At 48.4% G+C, this 22,967-nt stretch overlaps 1 protein-coding gene across 1 annotated transcript in view; it reads right to left on the bottom strand.

Annotated features, from left to right (window-relative positions):
• Window positions 1-288: 288 nt before the first annotated feature.
• LOC144161518 (uncharacterized) overlaps window positions 289-22,967 on the bottom strand; it is a 33,012-nt gene continuing 10,333 nt past the window's right edge. Inside the window, exon 2 of the mRNA XM_077692178.1 lies at window positions 289-302. Coding sequence (XP_077548304.1) covers window positions 289-302 — 14 coding nt within the window. The remainder of the gene's footprint in view (window positions 303-22,967) is intronic.

Raw genomic sequence — 22,967 nt, 5'->3', positions numbered from 1 at the left:
CAGCGAACTGTTAGGGGAGTCTGGCGTTCATACAAATCAAATGCCAAATGTTGCTGTGTAGAGAAACATGTTTTGGTTTCAACGCCGCACTCAAAGAGGACAATTTTCGTTTACATTCAGCTTTCTGTCGCCATCTCCTGCGTTAACGAAGATCACCTCGGCCACGGCCGCTCGATGGAAACTACCTAGTTTCCATCGAGCGGCCGTGCCTCGGCAATAATGGCGAATTCGTTGACTGATGTCTTTATGTTGACAAACACGACAGCGACAATCACTGCTTAACAACCTTCACTTGGTCCAATCTGCGGCATCAAGGCAAATGACAATAGAGAGTTATAGCAGGGCGGAGAACCTGTCCCGGTACGATACACGGAACACCTGCGCATGCGCACAGCCAGTTTTTCCGCCTCTGCGCAGGCGCAGTACCACCGGTTGCCTACCGGATACCGTACCTGCCCAGTTCTCCGCTCTGCTATAACTGTCTAATCACGATTGATCCTACCAACTAATTGACTGAGTTACAGTGATATCCGCCAACGCAGGATAAGCATGCTGTGTAATAATCTCAGTGGTTAGTGCCAAAGACAAATCAACAGCCAACAAGATATTTTGTGACCGGGTCGTGGTAAAAACCACTCACATTCAAGAAGCAATAGCAGCTAGTGACGAAAAATGAGGGGAAGAACGTAACATTAGCGTTATGAAGTAAAGTTAGAGCCAAATACAATGCATGAACGGTGAAATATGGCATGATATACATCATAACAGTTACGAGGTACAGTCATAAGCAATGGGAGGACGGGTACATGATTATAGGAAATTTTCTCTGTCATCTGCCCAGTCAGCAGCATTAAGGCGAGTTTCGAAGAGCACGCCTTTGAACTGAACATCGCCTGCCCAAGTATTTTCAGTATATGCTAGCAGCTGTGAAAGTACGGGAATGATAGGTAAAACAACCAGACAAGCTCACATGGGCAGCCGTTCAGTTGAGTGCCATAGAGTGAGCACTATATATACTTGTTCTATGGGTACGTTGTTGAGCACTACTTTTCTATACCACCTTTTTGACCTGGCCCTTCAAACTAAAATGTTTAGAATATAACCAGCTTTTGGCGCCCATATAAATCACAGCCTGAAGTGACTCAGCATTAAAAAAAAAAAGATACCCAGGGGAAGGGGGAGCGGTAGAAATGACGGCCAGGCGAAAATCACGGTCACGCCAGGCGAAAATTGCTTGTCCAAAATTAGTAGGAAATTACTAAAATACTTGAGCGTTGCGCACAATAAATACCTGAAATATTGCGCAGTAATGCTCGCTCTTCTTTTTGCATTGCAGCACAGTTTATTTCTTATAAGGGTGTTAATTGTTAAAGATTCCGGAAATTATGAGCAACAACAATGAAAGTCGGCTCCGCCACTAGACATTTGCTGTATTTTGGCTTCACCGCACAGCCCGCTCCCCATGTGTTGACGTTCCCGCAACCTCGACTGCGAGAGAAAATTGGGGAATAATCAATTGAAAGGACTAGGAGTACGGGAGCAAGTGTGTTTTGACAGGCCAGGCTCCTCTAAGGTGGCTAAGTTTGATAACTTCGTTATCACCAGCAGTACTCAGCCCTTCATGGTTAAGCTGAATGTAAAAACTGTGATTCGACACCAGAGAGTAAAGTTCGCAGAGTCGTCTTACCCGTGCGAAGGACCGCAGCGAAGCAACTGAAATCCAGTCATGATTATTCAAGTATTTTAGAAGGTGCCAAACGTCGTCACGATATGGTGAACGACTATGTACGAGCAGCTGGACGTCACGGAGGTGTGCCGCCCAGTTTCCCCAGGTCGTACTAACGGCCCGTCTGAGCGACAGGGACAGCGCTTCTCGCCCAGGTATCGTGACGCTTTGCGCTCTCACGATTTTCTCTGGCAGCATCAGGGAGCTGTACAGTTCATCCAAATCATCCTTCCGAAATCGGAACTGCTGTTTGAAGATCGTGCTTTCAATGTTTTGGATGTCGACAAGGCCATGGCGAGACGATACGGAAAAAGTTCCATCTCTTTGCTCCGCCTCATCAGGTACTCCAAGTAGTTCATCGTAATATTTCCCTGCAGGAGTTGGCGTTAGGCACGTGTAAGAAGTAAATCGTCCATCTCCTGCCATGTCAACAGCAGACGACGATTCGGCTGTATCCACACCGCGGGAGGGATTGCTAGGATAACGGGAATAATAACGGAATAACTTTGCTTGCACAAGAAAAACAGGCGTGAAGCCGCTGGATTGGGCTCGACTTGACTTGCATTTTTGGGGAAAAAACGGCAAGCGTTTTCATCTGGTTTTTTTTTACAGGGCGGTTTTAAACACGCTGAAGCAGTTGTATCGCTCTTTCGTATAACCGCTCAAAAACCCGTTGCAGAATATTCAAATAAAGCGTGGAAGGGCGCGTAGCGACAAGCACGCGATCCGTTTTACGCCTCGCAATACGCTAACGCTGCGAACGCCCAACAAAATTTCTCTTGTGCGGCGCCACAGACACGTGCGGGTTTTCACGACAGTGTACCCTTCCTGGTCTTGCTGTACGGATGTGTTGTCAACGGATCAAGGTTCACAAAGGCAAGGAATCAAGCTAAGGATGGCTTTCCATAAAAATTCTCGTGTTCTGCTTCTTAAATAAAACAGGTTGAAGATATGTTTGTCCACTTGTGTATAGCCGCAAGGAATAAAGCGAGCCAATTTTCGAACCCTTAAACATGAATGCTCAGTGAACATTTTTTATTATTGAGCAGAATAAATTTGCTTCCACAAGCCGATTGAGTTTTATTGACGGAGTGCAATGACGCACCAATGGATTCAGCAGTACAAAATCAGCTGAATATATAGCCCAATTTATTCTGAATATAATTTGTAGCACTGCTTACGTTTACGTGAAGAAAGTGGGTCATTGGTCCCTGTTAGCAGCTACGTGGGTTTCTAATTATGCGATAATTAAGGGGAAAAGCCTAGCGCCGGAAGCTTCCAAGCACAGGGAGCTCCGCACGTTCCAGCCCACGTTCCAGCTCGTGAAGGGCAATGTACGACAGCCAGTTGAGGCACGAACAAGCAGTTTCCGAACACCTCACAGTGAGTTCAGCAATGAGCAATGCTGCTTCTAATGAATGGTATGATTTTGAGAAAATAAGCTAACCGTCTTCGGGAATTTCAGGCAGGGCTCTGGTAAAGCGTACCATAACTCCGTGGCAGGTGGGATTCCCCAACTCGTGTTAATGCAGTTTTCCGATGCTGTTTGAAAAGGCGCGTCGCCACTCCTGTAGCAATACCTTCACCCCTTCCCCGAGACCACTATCAAGTTCTTGAGCCAGAACCCTCCGAACAAAAGGGCATTTATTGTCTGGACACCGGGTCACACTCCTCTATGCAGTCATCTCTGCCCACGAGACTGCTCGAGGTCTGACCGGCCAAGCGCTGCTGGAGCGTTGGTTAGAGACGACGATCCCCTTGGCATCATTCGAAGAGGTGTCGCAATACTATAGGCCAGCCCGGCTTATGCTCCCCCCGGGAAACCCCTCTCTCAGGAAGAACGTGGAGAGCTATGGCGGCTCCTACAAACGAACACGTTTCCCCATCCGACCAAAACTGCACTTCATGTAGCAATGTCAATTCTGCGAAGTGCCCTGCACTCTGTCTCGTATTGTGTGAGAGTGCCCGCTCAACCCCGCTGTTTTTCCGATTTCAAACCCGTCGATTGAGCAGTGGGAGGGAAAAGTGGTGAGAGTCGCAGATCAGCTTCGGCTGATCCACCGGCCTGAGGCGCTTCAACGGGGTCCTGAACTGAAGAAAACGACCACTTCACTCCTTTCATTTATTAAAGTTTATTCTTTCTTTCGCCCCGCGAGAGTCTGTCAACTCCCGGTTAAGGCTACGGGTGTGCTGGGGTAAGACGAGTTACCCGATGCTGGTATAAGGATGTGTATATAGGACAATCGCTTCAACTACTTTGAAGAGTTACCCGGGCTCGTTAGCTTCTTAAAGTGGGCAGACTGCAAAACGTCGTTGTCAGACAGTACACTACACGCACTACACGCACTCTGAGTACGGTTGAACGAATCGCATTACACAACAAGACGTCAGGACTGAAGTTACAGCACGCCACAACGCAATTAAGATCTCACAAAGCTACACTCGCTGCAGTCATCCGCGACCCGCCATCACCCGTCCAACCGATGTCATGGCGACGCGAACGCTGGACACCAAACCTCTCCATGCCACACGATGAGGAAATCCTGGCCACAAAAGCAGACATTGGCGGATAGAATCTACCCGTCGACGTCACCGAATGCGCTGTACGACAAAAAACGGACTTGAATTCTCAGCAACACTGTCCGAATCACCCCTGTCTTTCATGTTTAAGTGAATATGCTACCGTAGAAACTCTGGAAGTCAACCAGCACAAATTTAATTTAAAAATCTTAAACTAAACCCTACTGGGAAAGTCTAAATCGTTACTTTTAGCGCACAGCTAGACGGGGCTCATGGCGGTGTGTTGAATTAAACGTTAATGATTTCGCATTCCCTGCACAGAACAGGTGCTGTAAGCCCTCGAGGTCTTTTCTGTAGAGTGTTACCCGAGGCAGTCAATCTGTGCACGCTGAAAGGAGAGTGAGGAGACTGTCTCGCCCCGCCCTCCCCCCCCCCCCCCCCCGGATTGAATTTTTGGGCCTTTGGAACGAAAAGGGGTTGGGGACTGGTCGAGGCCACTGCCCCTGCCTATATCGAGAACTTGCAACACCCAGAAATATTTTTAAGGACGATAGACTTTCTTGGGCTACTTAAACGCAAAAATTTTGGTCTGTCTGTATGTCTGTCTGTCTGTCAGCCTGTTTGTGACTCGATTCAGCCACCCGGCCAAAGTGAAACAAACTATGCAATAGTGTTATATACCCTCCACCAATCCTAAACAGCTACTTCCGATGTTAATGTTCGTACTTGTCAACATTGTTCCACAATAATATCACATTACGCAAATATAAGGCCGGAAATCATTAAACGAAAGATGTTTGCAGTGTTCCTTTATTACAGAAATTGACGGTTGCTTGGTTTTTGCGACAGCAAATAAAATACTACATCTACTGGAGAAAAGCGTCGCCTTTTGTTTCCCGCGCAACCTGGGGAAATTTCAAAAAATCAAACGCTGTCAGCAACGAAATCGTCCATAGATAAATTACACGTTCCGCTTGGAACGCTCGTGGAGTGGCGCAACGTGGTTCTATAAACGCTGCAGTAGGTTGCCTCTGTTCACGCGCGTCCCCGACGTTTGTCTGTTTTGTTTGTCTGTTTGTCTGTCTGTCTCTGACCCGATTCAGCCCCCCGTCCAACGTAAATCAAGAGCTGCGCATTAGTCTTATATACGCCTCGAGCTTCGCGATCACTGCGCCGCCTGCCGCCGCTTCACCGCGGCGTTTACGGGATTTGCGCGGCCTGGTTGATAGGGGCTCGTGCAGTGTTTTGGTTCTGTTTCGCTCGTTTTCGCATTTGCGCGCCATACAAAAATTGTTATGGTGACGTCTATAAGCAAAGAGTACGTTTAGGTCACTTAAAAAGCAGCGGCGTCTTCGTGGAGTACTCGAGCGCCAACAATAGCTACCCGGGTTGTGTTCCTGCGCTCTTCGTCGGCGCGCATCAGGGCGTCGGCGACGGCAGCAGTATATATCACCACTGTCAGCTCCGAATACGTCAGGCACAATTTAATTCTACTGTCGCCTCGTTTAGACCTGATACTGGCACAGTGAGAGGTTGGTTTCGTTTTGTAGCGCGGACAACGGATGCGGCTTCGTTTAGAATATATACGTCGCAGAAAAATATGATTCGGGGATGTGATTACGCAATCCCGGACAACCTGTGCCTTTTGTAATATTCATGCAACAATTTTAAGTATATTGCAAGGATGTACTCCGTTAAATATGCGCCAGCTCACGCCTCATAGAAATAACCAAGGAAAGCTAATGAAACCACGGAAAAATAAATGCTATGCAGGTCCGGAAGCTACAGAATAGCTCACTCTAACTGGAACGGAACCAAAAAAACCAGTGCAGCTTCTGGTATGCTAAAGACGTTCGTCGAAACTTAAGCCTGGTAGGAGTCACCAGACCAACGTAGACGCGAAATGCACTGCTTTTTCGCGAGACATGGCAGGGGGGAGTGGGGGGACGCTGTGCAATACGGCGCGATATCAAGCAATGAACGTTTTAGTAATCACACAAAGATTTCGCGTTCACTTCCCCTTGGTTTTTCGACTTCAACGAACAGCGGATTGTTCGGCGGACGCGTTTTTGCAAGTACACATAATAGCAGTTCACAAGCGATGAAGGGTGTCGTTGGAAGAGTGTGGTATCTGATAAGGCCCTCTGATTCAGTATTTGCTTTATCCTGCAGGCTCCCTGTGTCATATGACGATGTTTCGAAGAAGCGTTTAGTGGCGGACGCGGAATATATTCTAAGCCCGTCTCCGCGCTGCTCGGGGGATGAATGTTTACGGGCGCTCACCTCACGACGAGACGACTCCGTCGTGGGCTGATCCCCGAGTATAATTCGGCATTATCCATCCTACTTTCCTTCAATTTTCACGAAATTAAGACACCTTGGCTTTTAAATGGGGGTGGTCCATATATGAGGTATAACATTGGCAAACGTAACTGGCTTGATGTCAGGTATGAATGCTCTGCTAGAAAACTGATTTACATCGTACTGTATACCCGTAGCATGAACATCTGAGGAACCGGTGGTTACGGAGACACTGCTAGTAAATTCAGGGCAGTGTAACTACAATCAGCTCGATGCATACGCCGGTTCCGCGACGCTGGCGTGTGAAACACACCTGGCGCTTATTCAGGCAGAATGTACCACACTAAGATCGCGTCAGAAACATGTACACTCTCGTAAACACACTCCATTTGCGAACAGAGTAACTGTTCCACATAAACATGGATTTCCAACGCCCAGAAGCGGTAAATCTTAGTCATGAACGTGCCGCAAAAGCAGCACGGGGTAGGGGGGGGGCGTGGGTATGGTTTTCTTTTAAGACCGGGTCAAGCTGCGGCAGTGGGTTTGGTGCGGTTTACTTTAGAGCTGGGTTAAGGTTGACTGGGGACGGCCTTGGGGTTTTATTTTTTTATTTATTTATACAGGTACCTACATCGCCCTCACGGGCATTATTGTAGGGGGGAAAACAAGCAAAGGAATACAGTACAGTCAATATAACAAAAAATGGTTGCGGGTAAAAGGCTGTATGGTTGAAACAACAAAGTGTTGACTTACACTGTCATAAATAAGGCATCACATTGCAGATACAAAGCAAAAACGCAAAAAAGAAGAGTGCTATCGGTTACACAGGGCAATAAAGTAAAATAAAAAGCAATTAGTACGGAACGCATCAGAAATGTACAGCAGGGATTAGTTCAACAAAAAATTGTGCAAATTTCTAACAAAAGATGAGGGAGGCGCAGAGACAATTTCCTCTGGCAAGCCGTTCCACTCATGCGTGGTCCTTCGAAAAAAGGCGTATTTGAATGCGTTGATCCTGGACGCGTATTCACGCAGTTTTAAAGAATGGTCAGTACGGGGTGACACATAGGTAGGTGGTCTTATATACTGTTCTTTGTCGATGCCTGTTCTGTTCATGAATATGCTGTAAAATAGGGACAGTCGTAGGTATTTTCGTCATACCATCGTTAAACGATGGTATGACGTTTTGCGTTTTTTTTGTTTGTTTGTGCTGACTGGTGGCCAGCTTCGCCCGCACCGCTGCTCTCTTTGAGGCAGTGGTTGGTTAATGTTTCATTTCTTATTGCACTACTTTCGTTTTCTTTGAGCTCGATTCCTCCCCTCACGCACCCTACCTAGCAGCAGTCCGCAATGAAATCTTGCACACTCTAGCACCCGAGACTAATTCCATCGTGCCGGAAATTAGAGTCTTGAGAATTTTGACATGGTCCTTAACGTACGCTGAACAACGAGCACTCGGATTTCGGCGTTTCGTGTTCCCAATATGCAGAGCGTTTCCCTTGCATGAGCTCCTATCACGCATGGCCTGGAATGCAGCCTTGCGAACGCAGTTTTAAAAAAATTGAGTAAGACGCAGAAAGCACTTCGAATTCGCACGCGCCAAATCGGGGGTAGAAAAAAGAAGCATTGGAATGAATCCTGTTGTCAGAAGCGGGTCAAGACATACATGTAAACAGATGTTTGTCGCAGGTGCGACACTGGACTGAGAAGCCGGCAAGCAATTTCATCACGATTTGAAAGGCGACTTTCATTTTCCAATCTGAAGAGCTGAATGCGAAGCGCGAGCAAAAGAACCAAGAACCTCGGCGCAGGGGCCCAGCGGTTGGTGATGGGATGCATTAAGACAGCACCGGTCCCATGTCTTGCCACCGAGTAGTCGAGTAATTGGTCTTTAAACAGGAGTCTGGTCTAAGATGCCCCCGAAACGCGGAGCCGAAATGTGGCCAGGTGGAAGATTAACGGCGTCGCCGCAGGTGGCAGTAAAGTTTAGGATTTCAGTTCGAAAGCGCCGCAAATGTTGCCTTGTTATCGGAAGCCCTAGTCGCTCCCGGGGAGAACACGGCTCTCTGGCCGCAGCGTGGTTTCAATATCCGAGGGACCCAGCAAAAAATAAAGGCGCTGCCTTAGCACTCGTTATCAGCGGAGAAGACCAAACGCGGGCTATGATCGGTGCAAAAAATGCCTTATTGCATTCTCCGGGTGTAAAGTGCCCATTCCCACCAAAAGCCCGAAGAAGTGGAAAAAGAAACGGTTGTGGCAAGTTCAGCAGAGAAAAAACACTTTGCCGAGTAATTCTGAAAAAAATAGAGGCTCGATAGGTAAGCCAGTAAGAGCGCACAATTAAAAATAGCGACTAATATGAAGGCGGTAATAGGAGAAGGTATAGAAGCAAAGACAAGAGCTGGAGGCGGGCACTGGAAGGGGCCTTTGTGAGGCAGTGGGCCTGAATTGGGTGTTGTTGATGATGATGAAGATCAAGGTTATAAAAGTGTTAACATTTGAAGGGGTACCCTCTAAGTATTCTTGAAGGATGCGAAGCATACAATTAGTGAAGCGCATTCACACATTCGCTGTGAGTGAGCGTTAATCTCCTCCTTTAACAAAAAAAAGTATTTGTGATATGAATACTGTGGCTTTTGCAGCTATTCGAAAGTCGATGCCTGCTTGAGTCGAGAAAACAGAACGCATAGGCAAGTAGTACAGAAAGTATGTCCAGCTATTGGCACATCGCGAGGCGTCATTCGGCCTGGTGGAACTATGGCAAAAGCTGGGCTGCCAAGAAACTTTATCTCTTTGGCAAGGGTTTGGAGACGAATTGCTGATTCTCTCTTTGCCCGATTAGGTGATTAAACAGGATTGAACCACGCACTGCTGGATTCCTGTTTGGATAGCTGTGGTCAGAAGATGAACGATTATAAGCGTTTCGCCACAGTGTCCGCTCTGCTTTGGCCAACCGTGATCAGAATATGAACGGCTAGCGTACGGCCAGCAGGGTTGTTTTTTTCCTGTGGGCGCTAGATGTCGTACGACTTCTCGTAGTCATTATAACGCTTCGTGATAGAAAGTATGATTAGCTACCTGTGCGGAAAACCCTCCCAATTATAGATTTGTCAAAACTGTCTGCTTTATGTTTGGCCACCTTTGGGTAAACGGTTATCAACAAGCGTGTTTGGTCAAAAGAACGATAAAATAATTATGGCGACCCCACCCGTTCAAGCTGGTTGGCTAGCGAGACTGAATTTTATGGTTAAGAATAATCATTGCATAATTTATCACTTTGTCAAAACGACTTTATGTCGCTGCGTATACACTCAGTGGCAAAGTTGCCAGGTCTCGCGACTTGTCGCCAAACTGGCGACTTTTCGAGACTCGTTGCGAGGGAAGTATTAGTGTGGCGACATGACTACTTCCTGGACACTTTGAGCATTGGTGATTTTCTATATTTCCAGGCCCTTCCGACGCCTCACTTTCCACAAAAACAGCGTTCTACGGCTTTTCAGTGCATTGCAGCCATCGAGACAAGTCGAACAAACAGAACAGAAGAAAATTCTAGACAGATGACAGTAATCTGGCAAAGTCTAGAATAAGTGCAAACGAATCAGAGATTCAAACAAACAACCGTACAGTGCTGCTTACCGGCTCAATTGAAACTTTGCCTCACCCTGTTTATTATGCGGCACCTGCACTTGATGTCATGTGAATAGCGTCAAAGGCATCAAGCAGCGCCGTTTATACAAAGTGTAATGCTTCTGTAGTTTACGGGAGCTTGTGATTTCGTTCAGTGCTAAAAAGAGTGTATGATGATGCATAATAGGCACGGGAAGCTAAAGAGGCAGTGAAAGTGGTAAAACATAGTGTGCAGCAAACGCCCGTTCTACGTCATTCATATACCTTGAATTCTTTAGCTAAACCTGCATATTATAGCATTTTTGTACGCAGTAGGGTGACGAATTTTCGGTCTACTTTCAGCAATTTCCCGGGGACTTTTCCTGCTGACGGCCTGGAAACCCTGTTCACTGGTAGAGTCCCAACCGCGTCCTATCATTCTTCCCATCGTCATCCTTAACCGCCATCGTTCTCAACCGCTTCCTAATGCATGCTTTGACATTGGCAAATTACTGCACGGCGGACCCTGAGTTCGGCGTTCTTTTTTTTTTCGTCATGAGCCGCGACTTCCCACATTCCCGCTGCAGTCCCCCACCCCCCAACCCCCCATCGCTTTTCGAACTCACGCTGCTCTTGGGTAGTCATCATAGAGTTTCATAATAATATATTGGCGGTGAGCTCGACCACGGGCGGCGCTGCCAAGCGCGCCTCCGTGACGTCGGCTCAGGGATTATCGCATTTGCCGTCTGCTTCACTCGGATTCGCTCTCTCTGCTGTTTCTTTGCGCTCGGTTGACGTCTGATGCTTGATTTTGCGTAATCATAATAATAGGCTGCAAATCGCCCACACTTGCTCAAGCCATGAGTTAAATTATATTTTTGGATACCGCTACGGAAGAAACATTGCCAGCGTCGGCCCATTCATTGCGAAGCTGGTCCTCTGCGGAGCACGAAGAGTCGGAGCTAGGCGTCAATTCTTTAATAATCAATCTTTCGACCAAAGGGTACAGCCAGCTGCTAGTAACTGACAACAGCGAAAATGCGAGACCAAAACAAATTCCATGCCTTGGGGGCTGTCAGCTTTGGCAGATGGCATTACCATCACCGGTAGTCATATGTAAGGTAAAACAGTTTTTGCAACCTTGCCGAATGCTCGAAAGTATTGTATTACATAACTTTACGTTTTCATGGCATGAAAGTATGCCGACATGCACTATGGCGCGCAAAAAATGTTGTTTTAGTTCTAAATAATTTACTGTGTGTACAGGCGCGGGCTAATTTTATACCAGGTTTCTAACCACTATGGAGGTTTATTGAGCAAAATGAGTCACGCCTACGGTAAATATACAGTAGCACTATGTTTGTTCGGACCTGAGGGGATATTTCGGTACGTTTCCAGCAGCCATATCTTCCCACTATTCAGATATGCGTTACAGGAAAACTGCACTCAAGAAAACTTAGGTCACAATAAAATCGAGGTGATTAGTGGGCCGGGTCCATAGTCCAGAAAAACATAGCAAGATAAATTTCCTTCATTTCATAGAACGCCATCCCGAGAAGATGAGGATTAGTTCTTTACGTCTGGGAGGGTTGGAAAACAACCAAGAGCTGCTTGGAAATATTAATCTGTTTGTATTCTTGTAATATGTGCACGTATACTATTGACTGCGTTCGTGAGCGAGTATATCAAGCCTTCAACACCGTAATCATGTCATAATTGTTTGGTTTGAGAGTGTATTTGTTATGATAACGATAATTAAGACAGAAATTTGGAGCACAAAAGCCGGCTTCGAGTAATCCTGACCACGTTGTCTGGAGCGTGATCGCGGTGGCGTAGCACAAACCTTCTCATTATATTTGCTTGCGAATAAACTACGCACGCCGCGGATATGCGCCTTCCCGCACGCAGCCATAAGAAAGTCAGTTTGTGAACATGGAGCCTGGGGAAAATATCCAAACGACCTTTGTGAGCCTCCGAAACATACCCAAACCTCCTAATAAGACGTTTATGACGGGGCAGAAAAATCAATAAAAACATTCATCTCATACAAGTCAACAAAAATGAAAGATATACAAGACAGCCGCTTTATTTCCTGCTGTGCCATGCGCGTGTAGTGGCCACTTTCTTGGTACGTGGTGCCGCCCGTGGTACGACTGTTAAGTCTTCATAACAGCATCTCAAAAATACTGAAGGGAAGCCTACGCATTCTGAATATCTATCTAGGAGCTATGCGCGCTGAAGCTGAACCTCGCTAATAAGATAGAAAGGACGAGTTGTACCCGATCTTCTAACCGATTCTCAGAAGAAAGTTGTTCTCGCTCTCTGCTCGTGTGTTGCAAACTTGTGGGGGATACAGCTTGAAGTTATTCATATGTGTCAGAAGCTGGCAAACATAACTGAATTACTAGAGATGCGCTTTTTAATGCACTAAAGCATCAAAGCGGGCGATTTCTAGCACAGGAAGTGCTTCCCCTCACAAGCGCAGTGTAGCAGACGACAGCGGCGCAAGTCCCTAAGCCGACGTCAGAGCCAGGGGGCGCCACTCAAACATCTCACCGCCAATACTAGAGGGAAGTCTGCTGCGGCTGTCTAGTGAATCCGCGCTTCAGCGAGCGTTCCGTCATGTACCGGGCAGGCACGTTGCACTTGTCCTTGGCATGACTCATGAACAGGCTAAAAAGTTGGCTCTGGCTGAAAAAAAGCAACAATATTACTGTAGAAGGTTCATCCAATATATTTTGTTATTATTAAATTGAAGCTCCACGAAGATTATTTGTCAGTGATTATGTAGAAGCTTGTCGCACGATAAAATAGAAAAAAATGTTACCCTTTTTTCTCGATTTTGGCTTCGAGACAAAAAAGAAGCCATATGACTAGCTAAGCCAAGTAGGCGAGGAACTTCGCTAGCGGCAAGGGCGCCGCCCACGGCGTCCCGTGATTGCAGCGACAGATTCCCCTCTAGTATAAGTATGAAACTTTGGCTTTAACCTGTGATAGCTTTGCTGGTGCAGGTTTTTGTTCCCTCTTTCATTTATTTTGCTTTCATTACACAAGGGAACAGGAATTTGTTTCATGGTAGTCATACTAGTGCCACTAGGTAAGGCTACAGTGTATCGGCACTGTATTCGATCGTTCCGTGCCGTCGCCGTGATCACTGGTCAGTTCACATCACGCGACACTTGTTTACACTCCGACGGTTCATGGGCGCGCCATTTCGTTGTTTATGCGTTTTCTGTCGGTCAACTGTGGTAGTCTCAGCTCGTCTTTCCTGCTCTGCGGCTGCACGCGACTGGCGTCGTTCCCAATGCGCATCAAAGAGAAAGCGCTTGGAGCATTTCAGCTGCAGCAATGTGTACGAAGATGCCGTGCTGCTGCGTGTTCGGAAGTGTTGTTCACAAATGACGCCGTCAAAGTTAGGGCTGATGCCGCAGAAACGTCACTCTGGCAACACTGATAAACAACAAAATGGCCGCTGTTGCTCACTTGCGTGCCTTAGTGACGGTACTCTGTATCGTGTCTAGTGACACAAGTAACCGCGCGTGGACAGCTCTTAGACGTATAGTGCTGGAAGTGGTCGCCTGCGCGCACAACAATTTTTCAGGGTCCTCCCGTATACAGCTTCGCACTAAAATGCCGCGCACACGGGTTACGCTCTCGGGCGCGAATGGAATGGTGCGGACGGATAACCAGGCGGGATGGCGACAAACAGTGAGCTCGTTCTATAGCTTCACAAGAGCGGCGTGGTGGCAATGAACTCCAGCGTGTTCCTCGCTTTCCTTAAGTTAGCCACTGTCGCAAATTATTGGCAAGAAAGACTTTGCTGTTTGTTATTGTTAACACCTTTCGAGAAAAGCTACGGAGCAAATTTGCTTAAACCATAAATACATAAATGCCTTTCCAAGCATAATGTCAAGCATCAATTGCCCTATACGGATTGCAGGCTTCGTGTTGTGTCCAACGTCCCACTGTCCTGCGGGAAGTCGCACGTAGCGCAGACGGGGCGTTGCATCAACGACCGCCAACGCGAGCATACTAATTCGCTCAAGACGTTCCAGGGTGTCAATCTTGCTTCTCACTACGGAAAACATTGGCTGTTCGCCTAAGCTCGAGTACGCCTGGATTGTGACGAGGTACCCTGAGCAACGAACACGTGAAGTTTTGGAGGCGATCGCAACCTATAAAATGGGGGACTCCTGTATAAGCATGTCATCAATCGCCTGCATGCTAAAGAGATAAGTTATTACGGTGGCGTGACTGCGGAGCGTGGAACCACTGTTTAATAATCTCTTCGTAACGTTTTTCTTCCTTTCTTGTTTTGCTTGTGTTCTTGCTTTTTTCATATGTATATTGCGCTGTACGTTTTAATAAAATGTCGTCAGTCAGTGGCCGTCCTTTTAAATACGGAACTTAGGCTCGCGATGTCACTCGTCGATGTTGTCGGCGCCGTCCACACGCTCACTGCACATGCGCGTCGCGTCGAGGCGCAGGTGCGCGTCTCTCCCCCGTACCCTCCTCGCTCTCAACAACAGGTGCGGCGGTGCGGGAGGAGCGCGTGTACACCGTGCGCTCCGTCGCTCTCAACAACAGCTGCGGCGGTGCGGGAGGAGCGCGTCTCTGCGCGCATGCGTCGTAGCTACTCGTGCGCTGCGTCGCGCTCAACGGTAACGGCGGCAGGGCGTGAACACGTGATAACGGCGTGGTGGGTGCGTGGAAAGTTCGCGCGCTTGTGTACGGAAGTGTGCGCATGCGCGTCTCTCCCCGTACTCCTCTCCCTCGAACGCGGGCGGTGTGTATATAAGCGGCGGAGCGCGCGTTCGGAATTCAGTCATGGGCGTCTTTGCTTGGCTTTCGCTTGACTTGACGCTTTGCTTGACGGCACCAAGCAATAAAGACAGACTTTAACTTTACACTCCTTGCCTTCGCTTCTCCTTCATTCAATAAATAAGAATAATAAAGACGAAATAACAATTAAGCATTCCCAAACCATACCCAATTACGCAACATTCACACGATACCCCCACCACTCTGCGACGCATTTACTCGAGTTCCCCCCGTGGGAAAATGCGGGCGGGTTTTTTATACTTTTCTCGTCCTGTTCCTTGGCTGTTTTATTCATGTATCCTTACCGACTCGCCCAGGTTCGCACTCTTGTTCAATATGGAATTTATAACTTAGCAGCGTATGAACCAGCGGCCCGTCACATATAAAATTATGAAGGTCAAGGCACATGAAATTAAAAACAATTTCAATGTTCCCCGCTTTAGTTTTAATGCCAGCAGGAGCAGGAGGAAGCACGTTCAAGAAGAAGTCAGAATTTTTGCTGCCCCATTTGCGTGCGTCAACTAAAATATCCTCTGCCAGGCACGGGGTGTCATTGTATTTACTTATTCGTGGTAGAATCGGCGTGCAATTGTTTTTTTTTTTTTTTTTTGATTTCACATGCGCAAACTTACCTGAGCGTCACAATGGGGCGCGTTAAAATCATGCGAGTACGGAACTGCGCTGCCGGAACGCTTTCGCGCCCAATATTAACTGTGCCGAATGACTTTGCACTACACTGAATCCAGAGTTATCACTTCTGAAATAACTGCGATGAGCCGTAAAGTTGCGCATGGAGCAACTGCGAATTCGTTTCCGGGTACCAATTCTGGCGCTCAACATGGTGCGCTGTGAAGTACTGCCAACATACAGCCAATCACGGGGGCTGAAGAAGAGAACGGAACGAATGCCTTGTGGGTTTGTTTTTGCAAGATTCAAAACGAAGAAGCCAAGCAGAACCTCGCATATATTTCAGAACTCTTGGGGAAGAAAGCTCGCGGAAATTACGCATGTGTAGCGCTTCGGTCGCGAATGTGAGAAGTTAAGGATGACAAGAACCCGAGCAATCCTTTGGACACAGGCTCTCTCTCTCTCTCTCTCTCTCTCTCTCTCTCTCTCTCTCTCTCTCTCTCTCTCTCTCTCTCTCTCTCTCTCTCTCTCTCTCTCTCTCTCTCTTCATGGAAGTGCCAAGGCAGAGAAATACATCTGCATGTGTGTGGTTTTGACAAGACGGCAGATGCATACAGCTTGCATAGAGAGCGGGATAGAATTTCCAAGGTTAAGCGACAGCCGTCACGACTGAACGCGGAATGACCGTGCCAAAGCATCCTCGCTAACGGCTGTCGGATAATTATAAACGCGGCAATAATGCGCGCCCATTTGGGATCGCAAAACGTAATTTCATCGGTTTCTTTTTGTGCTTTCCACTTGTCTTTGCGCACTCCAAGCGTTTTTCTACCAGACGATGCAATTTCCCGAATCCGGGTGCTCAAACACAGTGGCGCCCCCACCAAGGGGAGATCGCGCTGGGTCTCGCTTGCGTTCTCTAATCAAATGCAGCGGCAACCGAGATGGGGTGTTCTCACAGCGCCTTGTAATTGCTCCCTGCGCTTGCCCACTGGCCGCGACGACGAGCACGGCGGTGTTCCAGCCCATCAGCTCTGATCGACAATTAGGGCCAATTAGGCTGCGAACGAGAGCCAAGGGGCGAGGGCAAGGGTGGCGCTGAGCGTTGGGCGCCGACGCAAAGGGATGTTGGGGAAGAAAGTATTGGTGCGGGTTTGGCACGCTGCAGGGCATGCAGTTTCAGACTTGAGGGAAATCTGTCGCCGCAATCGCGCGCTGTCGTTGGTGCCGCCTTAGCAGCGAGCGATGTTCCTCGCCTACTTGGCTTTGCTAGCTATGTGGGTGCTTTTAAATGCAGAGCACTTTCAGGGCTCGCCTTGTCATCGTAGCTAGCGGTCACGCTGTTAGATGTCATGCGACTGCCGGAATCAGACGGGACAGCGAGACTACGGACCCAAGTGCAGCCCCACGGCGTAACGGTAACGGCGTACCACACATGCTTCGGAAAGCAATCGGTTTATATGGTCATAACCATTCTAAACTCGCGGACCGCTGGTGCTTACCATATATATCCCCGTTGTTTAGCGAAAAAAAAACTGCAGGTATATTTGAGGCAGTATGTATGTAATAAACCGGCAGCCACCGCGTTCATTTAATTAGTGACGGTCGTTGCGTTGGTTTTTACGATAATAAGTTAAGTGGCCGCCAGAAACCACGCGTCCCAAACTGCGCAGTAAGGCGCCGGCACGCGCGACATGAAAGCAAGCGAAAAAAGAACAGCACTGCCGCTCGCGCTGTTCCAGGTAGGGGGCGCACGGGCACTGCGAAGGCGGGAAATTTGAATTGAATTGAAATCACTAGAGGAGTGAGACAGCACGGCGAAGAGCATGATGGGTGGTAGCAGTGAACGGGTAACGGCGCCAGAGCCCATTCCCACAGCTGTTACGTTAAGTGGAACGGCTTTAACTTTTTTTTTTTTTGAAGCCAAACTTACAACTAATGGTAGCAATATTGGGCATCCTCAATTTACCACTCGTCCCCGCACGGGGCACCTTGAGTATTCATGGTGACGGTGAGCAGCGACACCGCGGACCCCGAGCTCCCAACATAAGCCGTGTCCAACCGTGGCGAGGTGTTTAAAGGTGAAGGGTAGAAGCCGTAAACGGTGGCCGTCGGAGCCTTGGTCAAGCTCCGGCCGATGGGCCGGAGCTTGACCAAGGTAGGGAGACCAAGGTCTCCCTACCTGGTAGACAGGCTCCCTGCCTGTCTACCAGGCAGGGAGCTCCGGGACCTCTTTGACTACCAGGGTAAGGTCAAAGGAGAAAGTACCCCCATCTCCCTGCTTTTATACTATGCTTTATGGTATTGTTTAAACCCCCCCCCCCCAACCGTGATCGGCCCCCTAAAAGGGGCAGCACCGAAGTATCGCTTCCCCCATTGCCATCTTTGACATTTCCTGAACCAGATCATTACTCTCGATTTCTTGTCATGGAGTCCCTGAATCCAACCCACCCTCTCGCATCTCAGTCAGTCTTCTTGATCGCCAAGTATCTTGAAGCCATAATAGGAAAATCATATCAGGCCAAAAAACAAAGAACTGGTGAACTCCTCAATGACAAGCAGCAGACCACAAAGCTTCTAGCTCAGACTAGACTGGCTGATCTAGACATCAGGGTCACACCCCATCGGAGCCTCAACAGCTCGCAGGGTGTGATATCAGAGCCAGATCTCCTGAACAAAACCGATGCGGATCTCCTTGCCGGCTTGAAGGATCAGGGCGTCACTGCCGTGAGACGTATCACCATCCGTAGAGACGACAAGGAGATTCCCACCAAGCACATCATCTTGACCTTTGACCGCGCAGTTCTCCCACAACATATATATGCAAGTTTTATCCGTTGCTCCATCCGTCCGTACATCCCGAACCCGCGGCGCTGTTTTAAGTGCCAGTGGTTCGGGCATGGTACAAACTCTTGCCGTGGGCGAACAACGTGTGCGAAATGCGCGGCGCATGATCATCCAAGCGATAATTGTCCATCCGATACCCTGTCTTGTGTGAACTGCGGCGGGCCGCATGCAGCGTACTCCCGCAAGTGTGAAAAGTTCCAACCCGAAAAAAAGATCATAAACATTAAGGTCACTGAGAACATCACCTTTCCACAGGCGAGAAAGAGGTTCGCCTCTTTCCCTCTGCGGAGGTACGCCGACGTAGCTCGCCGGGGCGCGGAGCGGCATCTAGTGTCCACAGGGACCCAGTTCAGCGAGTCTGACCTGGTCCCGCCCCCAACCCCCGCTGGGTTGCCTCACGCAGCCCAACCCGGCACCACGCCGCTTGCTGAGGTAGCAGCGGTTGTGGTGCAAACCACTTCTGTCGGGACCGGTGCCGCTCCCGCCTCTGTCTCCCCGTCCTCCAATGCGTTGGAGGGTACCGAGGTGATGGACACCACGGGCCCCGCACCGGCTCCCACCGCCTCCGCACCGCCCGTGCCACCTCTGGTGCCCCGGACGTCCTCGGCGGTGCCGGCTCAAACGAAGGGCTCCCGAGGGGGGGCCAAGTCCGGGGGGCCCGGTTCGTCGGGCACCCCTCGGACATCCGACGTCGAGATGGATGTCGGGTCGTTCCTGCCTGCAACGCAGCTCAAGGAGCGGCCACCGACTTCCAAGCCTACAGACAGGCCTAAAAAGCCTAATCCCAGAGTAACAGCCCCGAAAGACGACACATGAACACACACACACACACACACACACACACACACACACACACACACACACACACACACACACACACACACACACACACACACACACACACACACACACACACACACACACACACACACACACACACACACACACACACACACACACACATACACACACACACACACACACACACACTCCATTCATTCTTAAACGTAAATAATGGGAACAGAAAACATCATTCAATGGAACTGCAGAGGCCTCCTTAAAAATCTTGATGATGTGTATGATATCCTGCATGCCAATCAGCCAAGCCTTAAGTGTCTCCAAGAGACACACCTCAATTCCAAACATACAAATTTCTTAAGTAGGTACATGCTATTCAGAAAGGATAGGGTTGGCTGCACACACTCTTCTGGGGGTGTGGCCATAATCGCCCGGAAATCCTTAGCATGCCACCCTGTCACTTTGAACACTGTACTTGAGGCTGTAGCAATTCGCACAATAATATTCAATAGATTGATAACGGTGTGCTCCATATACATTCCTCCTGATCATGCACTTTCGAGCTCTGACTTCGAGGCACTGGTCGACCAGTTACCCGAACCATACATCCTAACTAGGCGACTTTAATGCGCACAACTCTCTTTGGGGCTCCTCCAGAACGGATGCCCAAGGTCGCCTGATAGAGAAACTTCTTACATCTTCAGGAGCATGCCTTTTTAACAAAAAACAGCCTACATACCATAACTTAGGACATAATACGTACTGACATCTAGACTTGGCTATTGGTTCTGCAATTCTCTTTCCATGTCTTGAGTGGGGCGTGGGCACGGACCCATATGGTAGTGACCACTTCCCTACTTCCCTAACATACATAGGTAAAGGCCCATGCAGTCCATCTTCCCATAACAGATTTAATGAATCAAAAGCAAACTGGAGTACATTCACAGAAACATCTAAACTACACCACACAACCATAAAACACCTACACGTTGAGGAGGCAGCGCAACTCATCACTGCACACATACTCCACGCTGCCGAAAAAGTCCATTCCTCAGGCCTCTAGTGCGTCCCGCACCCTAAGGAGGCCCTGGTGGAACGAGGACTGTAGGCGGGCGCGAGAGGCCCAGAACAAGGCGTGGGGTGTCCTTCGCCGGTACCCGACGTCAGATAATCTCATTTCCTTTAAACGGGCAAAAGCTCTTGGGAAGCGTGTGCGTCGTGAGGCGAAAAGGGAGAGTTGGCGCACCTTCCTCACTTCCATCAACTCATACACCGACACTCACAAAGTCTGGACACGAATACGCAAATTAAAAGGACAACAGACACACAGCCTGCCCCTGGTTAGCACAACAGGGGACACACTCGAAGACCAGGCCAACACGCTTGCACAACACTTCGAACACGTGTCCAGTTCAGCACACTACACAAGCACTTTCATGAATCACAAAACATCTGCGGAGAAGAAGTCACTGCGTGATAGCAACAAGTCGCACACCTGTTACAATTCCCCTTTTTCAATTTATGAGCTGAAGGTCGCCCTCGTTACTTGTAAACCTTCAGCTCCAGGTGCAGACAGGATTTCATACACAATGATACAACACTTACATGCAGACACACTTGAAACACTTCTTCACCTCTGCAATAAAATATTTCTTTCGGGGCACATTCCACGCTCTTGGAGGGAGGCCATAGTAGTGGCTTTCCTAAAAGAAGGGCAGTACCCTTCCTCTCCCGCCAGTTATCGTCCCATTGCCCTGACAAGCTGCCTGTGTAAGCTCTTCGAGAAGATGATAAACAGGAGACTCGTGTACTTCTTACAGTACAACGGTCTTCTCGAGAGCTGCCAGGCAGGCTCCAGGGCGGGGCGATCTACGAACGATCAACTCGTTGCGTTAGAGTCATATATTAAAGATGCTTTCATCCACAAGCAGTACTGTATGACAGTATTCTTTGATCTTGAAAAGGCGTACAACACTGCTTGGCGGTACGGCATCCTCAGCGATTTGAAGTCCTTTGGCATGTCGGGTAACATGATGAACACGCTTGCCAGTTACCTGTCTGAGAGAACGTTTCGCGTGCGAGTTGGAGCTGCACTTTCTAGGGTTCATGTGCAGGAAAACGGCGTGCCGCAAGGTGGGGTATTAAGTGGCACTTTGTTTATTGTGAAAATGAATTCCCTTAGGAAGGCATTGCCACCGTCGATTTCCTATTCAATCTATGTAGACGACGTTCAACTCTCCTTTAAATCTTGTAACTTGTCTGTCTGTGAACGCCAGGTCCAGCTTGGTGTTAACAAGCTAGCTGGCTGGGCAGATAGCAATGGTTTTAAATTTAATCCCGGAAAGTGCACTTGTGTTTTGTTTTCCAAGAGGCGTGGCATGCGGCCGGATCCAGACCTTCAACTCAATGATGTCTCGATTCCTGTAAAAAAGGAACACAAGTTCTTAGGTGTTATCTTTGACGAAAAGCTGACATTCATCCCACACATAAAACAACTAAAACATAAATGCTTAAAAACAATGAATATCTTGAAGGTTCTGTCGCACATCTCTTTTGGTGCTGGCAAACAACTTCTCTTACGTGTTTTTACCAGCTTCATAGGTTCACGATTGGCCTATGGTAGCGTTGTTTATGGGTCAGCAAGTAAAACATCCCTCAAAACGCTGGACCCAGTGCTCCATCTTGGGCTCCGCCTGGCGTGTGGCGCCTTCCGCACTAGCCCGCTCGAAAGCCTCTATGGGGAGTGCAACAAATAAAACCTACAACGTCAGCGAGCATACACAGATCTCCTTTATGGCTTTAAAATTTCATCCATGCCACACCATCCTTTTAAATCAGTTTTTCATGATACATCCATGACTGAACTCCTTTTAAATCGACCATCGTTCTCTGCGCCCTTCTCTTACAGAGTTAGAGAGGAAGTGTCAGAGCTTGCTGTCTCCTTTTTAGATACAATCCAAAGTTCTCTAACGGATTTTATAGCACCATGGCATCTCCGCCCTGTATCATGCGACACTTCTTTTACACATCTAGATAAAAACCGAGCTCCCACATGCGCAATTCTGCAGCATTTCTTGTATTAGCAGCAGAAGTACCAATGTTCTGAATTTTATGCGGACGTTTCTAGAACTGCCCCCTCTGTGTCCTGCGCGGCGCATGGGCCCGGCCTTAATGTCACTAGAACTCTGATAGTCATACTAGTATCTTTACGGCAGAGGCTTACGGTGTACTTCTTGTTGTCAATCACATACTTCAAAGCCACATCCCACAATCCATTATCTATACAGATTCCCTCAGTGTTGTGCGGGCACTGTCATCAACAATGCTTTCGAAAAACCACGTTGTCAATCTGATCATCAAGGGTATTATGTCGGTGTATGTACGCAAATTTGAACTGGTTCTTTGCTGGGTCCCTGGCCACAGTGGTATAGCCGGGAACGAAGCAGCGGATCGAATGGCTGCTGCTGCTACACTCTTGAATACAGTAGACATAACCACATTACCCTACACCGACGTGAAACCACACATCAGACAACAACTTCGCAAAACATGGCAAACACACTGGAGTGAACAAACATACAACAAGTTACAAGTAATAAAACCTCACTTGGGACCATACACCCCCGACACACGCAATAGATACTCTGAAGTCGCCTTGGCCAGATTGCGGATAGGGCACACACATGCAACGCACTCGCACCTGCTCACTGGATCTCCAAGACCT

The sequence above is a fragment of the Haemaphysalis longicornis genome, unplaced genomic scaffold (genome assembly GCF_048455015.1).
Source record: "Haemaphysalis longicornis isolate Haplotype H1 unplaced genomic scaffold, Haemaphysalis longicornis Haplotype H1 scaffold_12, whole genome shotgun sequence".
Lineage (NCBI taxonomy): Eukaryota > Metazoa > Arthropoda > Arachnida > Ixodida > Ixodidae > Haemaphysalis > Haemaphysalis longicornis.
This window is presented reverse-complemented; position numbering and strand designations above follow the sequence as displayed.